The 14,659-nt window shown below is 32.8% G+C and overlaps 2 protein-coding genes across 3 annotated transcripts; one reads left to right on the plus strand and one right to left on the minus strand.

Moving 5' to 3' along the window:
- Window positions 1-9,295: 9,295 nt before the first annotated feature.
- On the plus strand, window positions 9,296-10,851 carry LOC110635787 (protein RKD4-like). Its single transcript, XM_021785238.2, has 3 exons — window positions 9,296-9,589; window positions 9,705-10,134; window positions 10,226-10,851. The coding sequence occupies exons 1-3, from the start codon at window positions 9,495-9,497 to the stop codon at window positions 10,382-10,384; spliced, it is 684 nt and encodes a 227-aa protein (XP_021640930.2). The 5' UTR covers window positions 9,296-9,494; the 3' UTR covers window positions 10,385-10,851.
- Window positions 10,852-10,984: 133 nt separating this feature from the next.
- On the minus strand, window positions 10,985-12,444 carry LOC110635744 (uncharacterized protein At4g00950). Of its 2 annotated transcripts, XM_058138277.1 has the most exons (3): window positions 11,627-12,444; window positions 11,443-11,525; window positions 10,985-11,342 (listed from the first exon to the last, which is right to left on the minus strand). In XM_058138277.1, exons 1-3 carry the CDS (start codon window positions 12,194-12,196, stop codon window positions 11,153-11,155), a joined length of 843 nt encoding a protein of 280 aa, XP_057994260.1. In that variant the 5' UTR covers window positions 12,197-12,444; the 3' UTR covers window positions 10,985-11,152. The 2 variants fall into 2 exon arrangements, with proteins under 2 accessions (XP_057994260.1, XP_021640862.2); XM_021785170.2 differs by lacking the exon at window positions 11,443-11,525 and having other exon boundaries at window positions 11,627-12,437.
- Between the last annotated feature and the right edge of the window lie 2,215 nt (window positions 12,445-14,659).

Below are 14,659 nucleotides of genomic sequence, written 5' to 3' on the forward strand. Positions count from 1 at the left end.
TCAAGGATGGATGGATGTGTGTGAATGTACAAATGAGTATTACCCTAGGCTTGTTCAAGATTTTTATAGGACTTTACGAATAGTTGATGATGAAGATAAATTTGAGGTGATTTTGAATGACAGTGTATATGGTGTCTCCGTTGAAATGATAGCTACGGCTTTAAACTTACCTAATGATGGAAATAAAATTTCCACACATAAGGATGTTGCTAGGGTGGCAGGCTTTAATTTGGTTGAATTTGAAAACGAAGTGTTCCCTGCTAACACTGCAATAAATGAAAAGTCCACTAGCACAAAAGCTCTTCAACATTTCAAAATCATTCACAATATGGTGAACTACATTTTCTGTCCTAAATCTGGTAGCTATGGTTATTTGAGTCACCTGGACATGTGTATTATGTGGCACATTGTTAACAAAGTAAGGATGAATTTGGCTTATTTAATTTTCAAGAACATGTGCAAAGCTTATGGAATTGGAAAACTGCCTTATGCACATCTCTTGACTACTGTGTTTAAAGAGCTAAATGTAAATGTTTCTAAGGAAAGCTCTAGGACTGATTTGATTGTGCTTCGAGAAATACACTCTGACACTGATGGAAGAAAGAAACGGTTTGAAAAGGGTGGTTCTTCCTCAGCTAAGGTTGGTTCCGATTCTACAAATGAATTTATGAGTGAGCTTCATTTTTAGTTTACTAGTCTGTTTGCTACTATTGATTTTTAGTTTGCTACTGCACACCTTACTGCATTTAAATTTGGGCTAACATGATTCTTTTTGGGTTCTTTTGTCCTGTTTCCTTTTTGATTGATGACAAAAAGGGGGAGAATAGGATGGATATGGACATGTGAATATGATGGATATGTGTGTGAATATGTGTTGATACTTGTGTTGATGGATATGTGTTTATACTGGTGTTTATATTTGAGAATTTTGAATATGCTTTATAGCATAAATTCAGGGGGAGCTTATAATAGATTTCTTGGAAATTATGTGCATATATTTAGGGGGAGCATTTTCGGTATACTATACTTGAATTTACATACTCACATAAACTTTCACACACTTTTATCTTTGATTGTTGATTCAGTTGAGTTTTGTCATCATCAAAAAGGGGGAGATTGTTGACCCCGTGTAGCTCAAAATGAGCATTGATTTTGATGATAACAAAACTGAAAGAGAATCTATCTAACCCAACTTCAAAGTGATGTGTAGATTCTTTGTCTTATTACTAAAGAATTCTTGAAGTTGCATCTAAGGAGAAAGGATACTCAAAGGCATTTCAAGACAAATTCAAGATGAGAAAAGGACAAGACTATGGAAGCCAAGACTCAAAGAAAAGGTATGAAAGGCATAGTATTAAGGAGTGAGTCTTAGGTCTTTTGTGAAAAGAATGAATGAGAATTTAGTCATATGGAGCTCAAAAATAAAATTTTATCTTCTGATTACTTTTTCTCATCATGACCTTGGATACTACCATTGAAATATTTTTTAAGGTCTAAATCATTTGACATTGCAAGTTGAGATATGCAGCTGTTGACTTAGTTTGCTAACTGGTTTGCTAAATTTTTCAGTTTGCTAATGAGTTTGCTAAAAAAGTTAGTTTACTAACCAGTTTACTGACTGATCCTAAAATTTCATTAGTTTGCTAATTTATCAGAGCTGCTCAACTTCGCACAAAAGGACAAAATAACGGCTATTTTGTCTTGGGCAGTGTGTGTAACGTTCCAAAAGGGTTTCAAACGGTCTAAAATAAATTGGGACTATAAATACACATTCTCTACTTCATTTACACTTGATGAAAGCCTACATTTGAACTCCAACATTGATTTTTCATTTATTGCTTTCATTCAAGAGCTTTAAAGATTTTGAGCTTCCATTGGCAAATCAACTCATCTCTTCTTTATAGTTTGATTTGTATTGAGTAAGAGTGAGTGTTACAATATTGAATTGCATTTAAGAGAGGTTGTACAAGCACCTATTGAAGCTTGAGAGAGAAAGTGCTTGTGATAGCACTTGTGAAGGTTTCAAGCTACCTTGTAAAAGCTTGGTGTTGAAAAGTTGTAAAGGGTTTTTGGTCTCTTGCCTTCAAAAGAGCAAATAGTGGAGAGAAGACTCAAAGAGGGTTCTTTGAGAGAGTGGATGTAGGCTAGTTAAGCCGAACCACTATAAAAATCGTTGTGTTTGATCTCTCTAACCTTTACCTCCTTAATTTTGTGCAATTTAAATTTTACTTGCTATATATATGATATTGAATGTTGTTTGAATAAGATTGAATTGATGAATTTGAGTACATATTGAGTGACTTGAGAAACAAATTGTATATTGTATGATACATGCCTTGTTAGATATTGCCATATACATTGATTGAGGGTTGAATTGCTACTTAGGAACACATTTTTGAAGCGCATATTATTTTCAGTATATATAGAGTAGCACTTAGTTGAACAAAGCCATAATTTTTCATTAGGCTACAAGCAAGGGCCGAAAAATTGTTAAAGTCCAATTCACCCCCCTCTTGGACTATTTTTGGGACAACAAAACTGTACCGTGTCTCCTTTCCTTTGAATGGTAACAAAGCAATGGCAGTGGCGTAGGAGTAAGTCTTCACACCAGCATTGGCCAGAGATAGGAACCCGCCAAAGCCAAGTAGAAGCTTCCAAGCAAATCGACTTCCTAGGCAACGGCCGAGAACTAGGATCCTTCTGGACTTATTGAAGAGCAAAGGCCAATAAGCTAGAGGACCAGAGACAGGCAGTGCTCTAAGGGACCGAATAGCCACTACGGATACCAAAATGTCCCAGAGAATACCTTGTCCTAGAAACTCAAGGAAACCACCTACATGTAATAACCATAACACATTGGGAAGAATAACAACCAAGAACACAGAAAATAACTGCAGCCACAAGAGCCTTCTTCTGTAAAGTGCCTGTTGCTTCATCAACTAAAACCTATTTACAACCCAAACAGTGGCTAGAGAGGAAACCCACACACTGAGTAAGAAAGCCGCTTTATGTGACATAGCAAAGAGTGGAAAATTTAGGAGGAGAAAAAAAAAAACTACTGCAAAGGGAGAGCATCTCTCTTTAACAGAGGAAAGAGAGAGAGCTATGATACTTTGGGCTTGCATTGGAGCATCTCATCAAACCAACAAACAAATTAAGAATTAAGATTTTACCAATTTAATTTGACCCAACAACTTTTTGTGGCTTTAATTAACATAATTGCCACCAGAAACACAAGTAATATTACATGTAGATTAGTAGATCAGAATTCTATATATGTTCATGTGCTCTTCTGATCACAATTGCAATTAGTTTATTGACATTTTTTAATTTTATTTATAATTTTAATTTCAATTTAAAATTCAGGGTGGTCTGTAAATGCGGCATATGATGTATATATGATCAAATCATAATAAGATTGATTTATATATATATATATTATATTTTAATAAAATTAATTAATTAATTCTCATATTTTAAAAAACATAATAATAAGCCTCTATAATTTGATTTTCTAGTCCTCTATGTTAATTTTTTTATACTAAAATTGCCGTAACCCCATTCTCCTTATTTGTCTTTTCATTTTTTTTTTCTACACCTACACTCTTTTCTTCTTTCACATAAAGTAGTCTATACAGTAAAATTTTCATTTTCATTTAAGAATATTTTTTTCGAAGTATTATGTTTTCAAAATATATGAAATAATTAATTAATTTTATTAAAATAGAAAGACTAAATAATAATATTTTATAAAATACAAAGATAAATTAATTAATTTTATTAAAATAAATAAATTAAATAATAATTTAATTAGTATTGATTCATAAAAATTTTGATAAAAAATAAATATTTAATAAAAATAAAATATAAATATTAAATAATATTTTTTTAAAATATAAAAATTAAATAATTAATTTTATTAAAATATAAAAATTAAATAATAATTTTTTTAAAATTAAATCATAATTTTTTTATATTAATTATTTTCTTGTTGCATATCTCTCTCTCTCTCTCACATATATTGATGTTTATCCGTGTTGATGATAATGAAAAGTCTTAAATTTTAATGGATTAGACACTTAGACTTCTAACGCCCAACAAATAGGCGGTTGCATTAATTGTTTAAGATGACGTTATTAATTAAGAAAAACAATATGTATTACCAAATCTTTCTTTGAAAATAAAAATTAATTTTCTTATTATGATAAATTCTAATTTTAAACAAAATTTTATAATTCATATTAAAATATTATATGTTTTAAAAAATAAAGTGATAAGAATTGTGCTTAGTCAAATCTCTCTTTCCATAATTTATTAAGTACTTTGCTCAAATCAAGCATCAAATTTTATTTATTTTTTTTTTATGAATTTAAACTTGAGAAAATTTTTATTTAAAGTATATTTATATATTAATAAACTCCGCCTAAGTAGTTTGCGCTTAGCCGGTCCCAAGCCCGGGTAAAGGAGGAGGGTTGCGGTAGGTGACAACCAGCGTAAAAATTTCGTCACACCCTATGATATGGATTCAAATGATATAAACGTTGGGGCGTCCTCTACTAACGACGCGCTACATCGGAGCCCGGGTGTAGTGATAAATATGCAAGGGTGTAGGGCGTTCACCGAAAGCGACGCCATACCGCGCCGGTGTGGTGTTAAGTGAGCAAGGGTTCCCACATCATGGACGGGTGTGGGTAAAGAAGTTAGTCCATAGGACAGATAGTAGAACAAATAGTGGAACAGAACACAAGATAGATATAGAAAACAATAGAAGATATCATAGAAGGAGACCAATTAGGAAGGAGCAGGATAGGAGGAGGATCAGGGTTGGTACTTGGAATGTTGGATCACTTACAGGAAAATTAATGGAGCTTGTGGATACCTTGGAAAGGAGAAGGGTGAATATTGCTTGCATTCAGGAGACTAAATGGGTAGGAGAGAAAAGTAAGGAAGTGGGTAATTCAGTACAAACTGTGGTTTACCTGAAATGAGAGATATAATTTCGTAGTTGTTATAATCATAGACAGAACATTGAAAGACGCAGTAGTAGCTGTGAAAAGAGTAGGAGATAGAATTATACTAGTAAAGCTAGTACTAGAAGGAGAAACAATAAATATAGTTAGTGCTTATGCCCCACAAATAGGACTAGATAGTGAGAGTAAACAAAGGTTTTGGGAAGATATGGATGATTTAATGCAAAGCATACCGAATGAAGAGAACGTTTTCATTGGTGGAGATTTGAATGGACATATAGGAAGTGATAGGCAAGGTTATGAGAATGTTCATGGAGGTTTTGGTTTTGGCAGTCGAAATGAGGAGGGAAAAAGCATCCTGGATTTTGCTATGGCATACGACATAATATTAGCAAATACCTACTTTATAAAAAGAGAGTCACATTTAGTGACTTTCAAAAGTGGGCAACCTAGAAGCCAAATCGACTTCCTCTTAACCAGGAAGACAAATAGAGCTCTATGCAAGGATTGCAAGGTCATTCCAGGAGAGGCTTTAACAAGTCAACATAGGTTGGTGGTCTTGGATGTCAAGTTTAGGAACAATTCAAGTAAGGTTAGAAGAAATAGTGTAGCTCGAACAAAGTGGTGGGAGTTCAAAGGAGTAAAGCAAGTGAAGTTCAAAAATGAGCTTCTCGAGTCCGAAGTATGGAAGCTAGATATGGAGGCCAATGATATGTGGATACAGATGGCATCAAAGATTAGAGAAGTAGCTAGAAAAGTACTTGGAGAATCTAAAGGACATGGACCACCCTCAAAAGAGAGATGGTGGTGGAATGAGGAAGTACAAAAGGCAGTGAAGAGAAAAAGGGAATGGTATAAGAAATTACCTAAATGTGATAATAATGAGGCATATGAACAGTACAAGATAGCAAAGAAAGAGGCAAAAAAGGCAGTTAGTCAAGCAAGAGCACAGGCCTTTGAAAAGTTATATGAGAAACTTGGAACTAAAGAAGGGGAGAAAGATATTTATAGATTAGCAAGGAGTAGAGAAAGGAAATGTCAAGATCTCAATCAAGTTAGGTGCATTAAGGATAAAGAAGGAAAAGTGTTGGTGAAAGATGAGGACATTAAAGAAAGATGGAGAAATTATTTTAATGATCTCTTTAATAATAGTCAAAATGGTAATAGCGTGAATATAGATTATAGAACAATAGAAAAGAATGTAAATTATACTAGAAGGATTCGATCTTTAGAAGTAAAGGAAGCACTTAAGAGAATGAAAGTGGGTAAAGCCTGTGGACCCGATGAAATACCAATTGAAGTGTGGAAGTATTTGGGAGATATGGGAGTGGCATGGTTAACTAAATTATTTAATAAGATTCTAAACTCAAAGAAAATGCCTAATGAATGGAGGAAGAGTATTTTAGTACCTATTTTTAAAAATAAGAGAGACATACAGAGTTGCTCAAACTATAGGGGAATTAAACTCATGAGCCATACTATGAAGTTGTGGGAGAGAGTTGTGGAGCATCGACTACGTCATGATACTTCTATCTCTCTCAATCAATTTGGTTTCATGCCCGGTCGTTCAACTATGGAAGCGATCTTTCTCATTAGAAGCTTGATGGAGAAATATAGAGATGGGAAGAAAGATCTACACATCGTTTTTATTGATTTGGAGAAGGCTTATGATAGTGTTCCAAGAGAGATCTTATGGAATGTGTTAGAACAAAAGAGGGTATCTATTAGGTACATACAAGTATTGAAAGATATGTATGAAGGAGCAACTACTATTGTGCGCACAAAGGAGGGGACACAAGTGATTTTCCGATCTCAATTGGATTACACCAAGGATCACCATAAGCCCTTACCTTTTACATTAGTTTTAGATGAACTGACGAAACATATACAAGAGAGTATTCCTTGGTACATGATGTTTGCGGATGATATTGTTCTGATAGATGAGACACGAGAAGGAGTCAATAGGAAGCTAGAACTTTGGAGAAGTGCTCTAGAGTCAAAGGGTTTTAAGTTAAGTAGAACGAAGACGTAATACATGCATTGCAAGTTCGGTGAAGGCCAAACCGTGATAGGGAAGGAGTTAGTTTGAATGGGGTGGTACTGTCCCAAAGTAATCACTTTAAATATCTAGGCTCAGTCCTTCAAGTAGATGGGGGATGTGAGGAGGATGTTAGTCATAGGATTAAAGCCGGATGGTTGAAGTGGAGACGTGCCACGGGAGTTTTATGTGATCGTAAGATTCCCAATAAATTAAAAGGAAAATTTTACCGTACTGCCATACGACCGGCTATGTTATATGGTAGTGAGTGTTGGGCACTGAAAGAGTCGTATGCATCTAAGATAAGAGTTGCAGAGATGAGAATGTTAAGGTGGATGAGTGGCCATACTAGACTAGATAAAGTCCTTAATGAGAGTATCAGAGAAAAGGTAGGAGTGATGCCAATTGAAGATAAGTTGAGAGAAGGGAGATTGAGGTGGTTTGGTCATATGAATCGTAGACATACGGATGCTCCAGTTAGACAAGTAGAGCACATTAGGTTAGAGGATAGAAAGAAAAAAAGGGGTAGACCTAAATTAACTTGGAGGAGAGTAGTACAACATGACTTAGAAGCATTACACATTTCTGAGGATTTAACCCAAAATCGTTCAGAGTGGAAAAAGCGAATCCATATAGCCGACCCCAAATTTTTGGGATAAAGGCTTAGTTGAGTTGAGTATATTTATATATTAATAATTTAATTATAATAATTAATTATAATAAAATTTATATAAATCTCATTATAATTAATAATTATAATTAAATTATTATAAATATATCGATTTTATTATATAATTTTTTTATAATCGATCAATTATCATAAGCTATGTTATGTATTCAGCATGTTTAACCCTTGTGTTCAACTCAGAAACTGTAGACAATACTGCAGATCGACCTTTAAACTATAAATCAAAACATGTCACCTTCCAGAATATATATGTATATCATCTTCAAGAACAAATGTAAGAACTAAGAATACGACTGAACAATACTGCAAATCCATGCATATGTAAAAATTCTAACGGTGGGGGGGGGGGGGGGAGAGAGGAAATAAAGTGGAGTGCATTCAATTGGACCTTGAACTGCCTTTGCAATTCTAGGGAAGGTTTCAACGAACCTGAAGGGTAGCAGAGAGCAACCCCCCTGCCCATGGTTAAGAAAGAAAAATCAGTGGAAGAGAAAAGAGCTCAATGGAAAGAGGTATGCTTTCTGTGAGACGTGGAAGAAGGCAGGAAGAATAGACATCAACATTCATTCATGCATTGATTACATGAATCTCCTCATCCAAATCAAAATCAGTAAATTTTTTTTTTCACCTTTTTTTTAATTAAAAAACAGGCCTTGAAGCCCTTGTACTCTTTATTTTATTTTATTTTTTTTAATTATTGTGAGCGCTTATATTTTTATTTTTCTCATCCAGCCTTGTTTTAATAAATTTAATTAAAAATTATTAAATTCAACTAAAACAATTAAAAATAATTAAAAAATAAAAGTTGGATGTTAAAAATTAAAAAGTATAAGAATTAAAATTGTATTTTATTAAAAAATATATATTTTTTATTAGCTTCATACTAAAATAGAGGCTTCACAAATGAAATTGATATTAAAGTTCATTGATAATTAAAATGAGTTCTAGTAATTAATGTTAAATTGCATTATTAATTTCAATTTTAAATTCCATATGTATTTAAAAGAAAAACTCAACTCAATTCAAGTAAGTTTTTATCCCAAAAATTTGGGTTGGCTATATAGATTCTCTTTCTCCACTCTAAACAATTTTGAAATAAATCCTTGGAAATATGTAATGCTTCTAAGTTATGTTGTACTACTCTCCTCTAAGTCAGTTTAGGTCTATCCATTTTCTTTCTATCATCTAACCTAATGTACTCTATTTGTCTAACTGGAGCCTCCGTATATTTACGTTTTACATGATCAAACCACCTCAATTTCTCTTCTCTCAACTTATCCTCAATTGATATCACTCTTACATTTTCTCTAATACTCTCGGGACTTTGTTTAGTATGACCACTCATCTACCTTAAAAGCAAGAATTAGAAAAAAAAATTGGAAAATTAAAATGTTCTCATATAGAAGAGAATGCATGCATCATGCAGTCCCCTAAATATAGTGATTAGTAGTAATAATTAGTGATTGGTAATCGTTCCTCTAATAAATGCCATATTTACTACATTTCACTTAGTTTTTGTAACTCTCATAAGACGTCCAAACTCCAATAATCTCCATATCCTTCTCCTCCCTATAAGGATTATTCCATTTATCCGTGCACGCACTCTCTCGCTTACATGAAAATAGATAGAGTCTACCTTTTTAATGCACGAGGACTCGCTTTTATACGATTAAGGCAACACTAAATTTATTTGCTCCCGTGTACCATAGAATTTTCCCTCCCCATATATATTATAACAGCAACTCATCCCCTCTGTCATCTCTCCAAATCACCAATCCTCTCTCTCTCTCTCTCTCAAATGGATTCTAAAAGAAATGAACAACTAATGAACATTCCAAAGAAAGAGAATACACATGACACTGATTGCTTCTTCATGGATGAATCCTTTGAAAAGTAATTTTCTTCATCACTTATCCACTACTCCTGGAACATGGCAGTACGTAGAATAATTATAATGTTAAGTTTCAATTTTTTTACTTTTGTTTTTTGCTGCCATATATGCATGCAGACTTTCAGAACTGCCATCACTGGAGAGCATCTTGGAGTTCGATTCTATCTCTTTACCATATGATACCAATTTTGGGTTCGACGGATTTCAAGACCTGAACATTAATGATTACTTTTTGGGGAACAATTCTTGGGATGAAGATGTTGTAGTCGACGCAAAGCCTACCATAGACAACATTGTTAAGTGTGATGATGATTTTGGAGCTACTTCAAGCAAGGAAAAGGAAAAGAGGGTAGTAAGTGGAAGGAAGAGATCTGCTCCATTAGAATTGGTGGAGATTCGAAAGCACTTTGATGTGCCCATTACGAAAGCAGCCAAGAAAATGAAGGTGGGATTAACTGTTTTGAAGAAGAGATGTAGAGAACTCGGCATAACGAGATGGCCTCACAGAAAAATCAGGAGCTTGAAGTCTCTTATCAGCAATGTCAAGGTATATTTAATTTAATTTGGGTTTGTTTATGTATATGAGATCATAACTTGTTTGATGTAATTACTAAATGGGTGTAAATTAACATATGCAGGAGATGGGGCTGACTAATGAAATAGTGATGCTAGAGGAGCATCAAAGGCTTCTAGAGAAAAAACCAGATATGGAGCTGAATGATTCTACAAAGAGGCTTAGGCAGTCCATTTTCAAAGCAAATTACAAGAAAAGGTGCTTGGCAGCTCATCATGCTTGACTTTACCCTCTTGCTGATGTGTTTTTTCTTTTATTTCGTAAACAGGGAATAGAAAGGGGAAAACTTGCTGCTTTGAGGAAGCAGTTTTTTAGACATTTGGTGCGCACACATTGGGTATATTTTATATATGATATATATAAAAATATAGGCAGGGAATATAATTAGAATCAACGCTCTGTAGATGAAGGTATATATGAGTATTGGATACTGATTAGATTTTGCTAGGTGTTTTTAGTTATTAGTTAAGTTGATAAATTCTCCTTAATTTTGTTGAAATCTTTGCAGGATAATTAACTTCCATAATGCTAATCTTTTATTAAAGTCATCACCAGTGTTTTCACTGCAGTGGAAAATTAGTAAGAGCATGCCAATAGGGCAGTGAGATTAAGTCAAAGAAAGCATCTCAATTTCCTCTTTGTTATCAATCTTTCTACTCGCACTTTAACAGCAGATACAATAATATTTATCACTATAAATAATAAAAATTATTCCAATAAATTAAGTAGATATCATTATATTCATATTATCCCCATAGAAATAACCATATCATTGTTGCCAAAAATTATAGAGATAAATTATATGAGCTTGATAGGCAAATGGTTGAGAAAAGTATATGCATAATAATAGTTAATCGTATCAGTTGACATTTAAGCAAATTCATTAGTAATATTAAGTAAACATCAGATGATACTAAGTTGGCAGCATTTATCCAAATATTATTACATTATCAAATTAACTAAGCAGGAACTATTGTCTTCAACATTGTTCCTATATATACAAAATTTCAACCAAACATGGCAGGGGAATTAGAGCACACCACTTGGAATTGGACTTTACCAGGTCTAGAAGATCAAAAGTTGGCATTTGGTGATAAATTACTGGCTTATTATCTGTCTCAATTTCTCTGCTGCCTACGTCTCCATGGGACCACCTGCTTAAAGCTTTCATAGATGTTTGTCTGCAGTAACAAATTACAATAATTCATCATTAAACACCACTTTTAAACATCAAAAACCTGAAGAAACCAAATGACTCTCAAGAGAAATAACTATATTTACAAGCTTCCAAGGCGCACGCATTGTTTTGGAAATTTTTCAAGTGAAGTACTTCCCCAGGAATCAATCAAGAAAATCAATGGCTTCTGAGGAAGAAAGAACCATTAACCTTCCTTAATTACTAATTAGCACCATTTATAAATAGTGTTTTGCATTAAAAAAAAAAATAAAGAATTGGTACGCTTACCCACAAATGTGATCTTGTGGAAGAGAAACTCAAGAAGCTGGACTTCCTTCTAATCCTTGTGATTTTCACCTTTGTACTAAGACCACCATCACCACTATCAAAAACTGGGGAAGATGAAAAGTCAACACTGCCTTCAACAACCTCTTTATTCCTTCTAAAACTCCCCCACCGGCTAGACCCAAATATCATTCTCCCCTTATTTCCTCTCCTGCCCAGGTTCTCTAAGCTACTAAAGGACGACATTCCTTTCCCAAACGACAGCGACCTAGAGCGAGACCGAGAGTGACCCAAATAAGGTCCATCCAAGATAGTGGTAGGAGAGGGAAGGTTATTGACTTTGGCTTCACATAACAGCCTCGGAGGCAACTCTAGGCATCTTGCAGTCTTCGACTTGGGCTGCTGCTCGTTGGTGGTGGTGCAGGGTCGGGGCTTTCCTGGTGCTTCCTCCCACTGGAATGGAACTGAGGCTAAGGTATGGATAGGTGGAGTCGGTAACCCTTGTGGCTCATTTGACTTGCTTCGAAGCGAAAACAGGGGGAGCCTAGGTGTAGGACTTGCTTCAGAACCCATAGTTTTGAAAATTTTATCTTCTTTTCTGTGTCTAAACGATCATGCAGGAGTGATTCTCAATAGAAAATAGCAGATACCCAGTTGGTATTCTGAATTTCTGATGAGGATTATGAGGTTATTAGGTAGGTGTTGAAGAATCAAAGTTGTTCTTATAGGTGGAGAAAGTTTTGTTTTTTTTTTTTCCGGGTAGGTAGAAACAGAGAAATGGTGATGGTGTTGAATGTGAATGGTGAGGAAGGAGAGGAACGCTCCTAGCGCTTCTTCTTCACGAGTTTCTTTCTCACACGGCTGGGCAAAGGGAGGGTCCCACCTTGGTTTATTACTGTAACGATCATTAACGGTCAATTGTTTCTTCTCAAAAGTCATAGAAGGAGAAAATGAGAGAGAGAGAAAGACCAATCTTTATTTATTTATTTTTGATAATAAGACCAATCTTAATTAGCTACTTGTTTTCATTAATTAAGGTGATTAGATGCTAATGGGGACTGATGATTTTTGATGATGATAAGGTAATGGCAAGCCAATTGGATAATTGAAACCCTTACCTAACAAAAAATATTATCTAAGCCGGCCTTATTTAAAAAGAAAATTGTTTATTTTTCATTTCTCAATAGAAAAAATATTTAAAATATATTTAATTTTAATAATTTGTAAAGTAAAAATATGAAAAAATAAAAATAACAGATTGGAGCCATATCTATTATTCTCTAGCTAGTATGATTTTTAATTTAAATCCAATGACGTTAATGCAAGGATAATAATATTTCTTCTTTATTAATTATAATTTGATTTTCTTAATAAATATTTTAAAAGTAATATATTAAATACACCAATAAGCCAACAGACGCGTATGCTAAAGGGAAGTGGGAGTGGCTAAAAATGGAGAGAAATGCCACACCAACAAGTTGTCATCTGTTCATATGTGGAAAATGCCCAGAACTCATCACGTAATGAAAGGGATTGATGTCTACTATTACCATATTCATTAAAAATACCAATGAATTTTTTTTTTTTTAATAATTTCAAGTGACCCAAATTTTTTTTTTCATAATTTAATTATTTTTATGTACTAAAAAAATATAGGATTAAACATTTATTTTCTTCTAACTTATTACATGATTCGGTATTAAATTTGGTCCATACATTGTTTAAGAAAAATCAACAATGACGGATTTTGAGGTAAATTTAGTCTATTATATTTTTATTATAATAATATAATATGAATAAACTTAAGCCTAAAATCAATTCATAGATTGGTTAAGGATGGATTTAATTTTGAGTTTGTCATTGGCACAATTAGATTTCATTTAATTCTCGTGTTTAATTAAATTCAACTACTTTTATAAAATAGAAATACTAATTTGCACGACTCATTTACACTTTATAAAAAGAACCATAAAAAAAAAGGTAAATAATATGATTAATTTCTTTTTCTTTCTTTTTTTTTTTGTTTAAAGTTACTTTTAAAAGGTCATAATAACATATGAATTACAATACTACATGATAAGAGTAACCGTCTGCTTCTATGACTCTTATTATAAAATCGAAAAGGAACTCAAATTTAATTTAGGAAACATGTATCCATTTTTTTAATATAAATATTTGAAAATGTATTTTTCAAATTTTTAAAAATTAATTAAATTTTAAAAATAGCTTCACATTATTTTCCTTTGAGGAAATTACTAAAAAATATGAACTTTTAACATTTTTTTTGCAATTCTACCTTAAATTAATATATATATATATATATATATATATATATATATATATAAATTTTTATACTTTTTATGTTTGTCCAATTACACTCTACTGTCAATAAGGTCGATCATATTAGATGTACTTTATCCTTTAATTAACTCAATTAAATTCTAATTAAATAAAATAAAAAAAAATAAAACAAAAAGAAAATGACTTTGAAGTTTTTTTTATCAAAGCTTAGTTTAAGAAAAAAATTTTGATAAAAGATTACATTCAAATACCTCAATTATCAAAACCTTCTGTCTTTTATTTTATTATTTTATTTTATTTTATTTTATTAGACTTAATTAGGTTTAAATTAGGTTAATTGAAGTTAAAGACGTCTGACATGGCATTTTATTAGCTAATTAACTGATTTGTTGATGGTAAGGTGTAATTAGACAAATATAAAAAAAAATACAAGATTTATTTAGTAATTTTTAGTTTTAGATAATGTTGTCCCAAAGAAAGTAACCAAGAGGGGGTGAATTGGACACTTTAGACAATTTTTTAGTCCTTGCTCAAGACTTAATGAAAAATTGAGGCTTTGCACTTCTATGTATATGTATAACTCTGTTCCTAGGATGTAATTTAAGTAATCAATCAAGTTATGCACAAATACTAGCTCATACACAAAATAATTACTTGATATCAAGTGTATTTTCTCACATATAATTCAAAGTTTGCAATATTAGCTCAATAAAACAAATTCTCAACACATTCAAT

The sequence above is a fragment of the Hevea brasiliensis genome, chromosome 16, assembly GCF_030052815.1.
Source record: "Hevea brasiliensis isolate MT/VB/25A 57/8 chromosome 16, ASM3005281v1, whole genome shotgun sequence".
Taxonomy (NCBI): Eukaryota; Viridiplantae; Streptophyta; class Magnoliopsida; order Malpighiales; family Euphorbiaceae; genus Hevea; species Hevea brasiliensis.

Bases quoted from the DNA above. Each gene is read 5' to 3' on its own strand.
- LOC110635787 (XM_021785238.2), top strand. From the start codon at position 9,495: ATGGATTCTAAAAGAAATGAACAACTAATGAACATTCCAAAGAAAGAG. The intron at 9,590-9,704 runs GTAATTTTCTTC...ATATGCATGCAG, and splicing joins ATGGATGAATCCTTTGAAAA to ACTTTCAGAACTGCCATCAC. The intron at 10,135-10,225 runs GTATATTTAATT...TAACATATGCAG, and splicing joins CTCTTATCAGCAATGTCAAG to GAGATGGGGCTGACTAATGA.
- LOC110635744 (XM_058138277.1), bottom strand. From the start codon at position 12,196: ATGGGTTCTGAAGCAAGTCCTACACCTAGGCTCCCCCTGTTTTCGCTT. The intron at 11,526-11,626 runs GTAAGCGTACCA...TTTCTTCCTCAG, and splicing joins CCACAAGATCACATTTGTGG to AAGCCATTGATTTTCTTGAT. The intron at 11,343-11,442 runs GTAAATATAGTT...TTGTTACTGCAG, and splicing joins TGCGTGCGCCTTGGAAGCTT to ACAAACATCTATGAAAGCTT.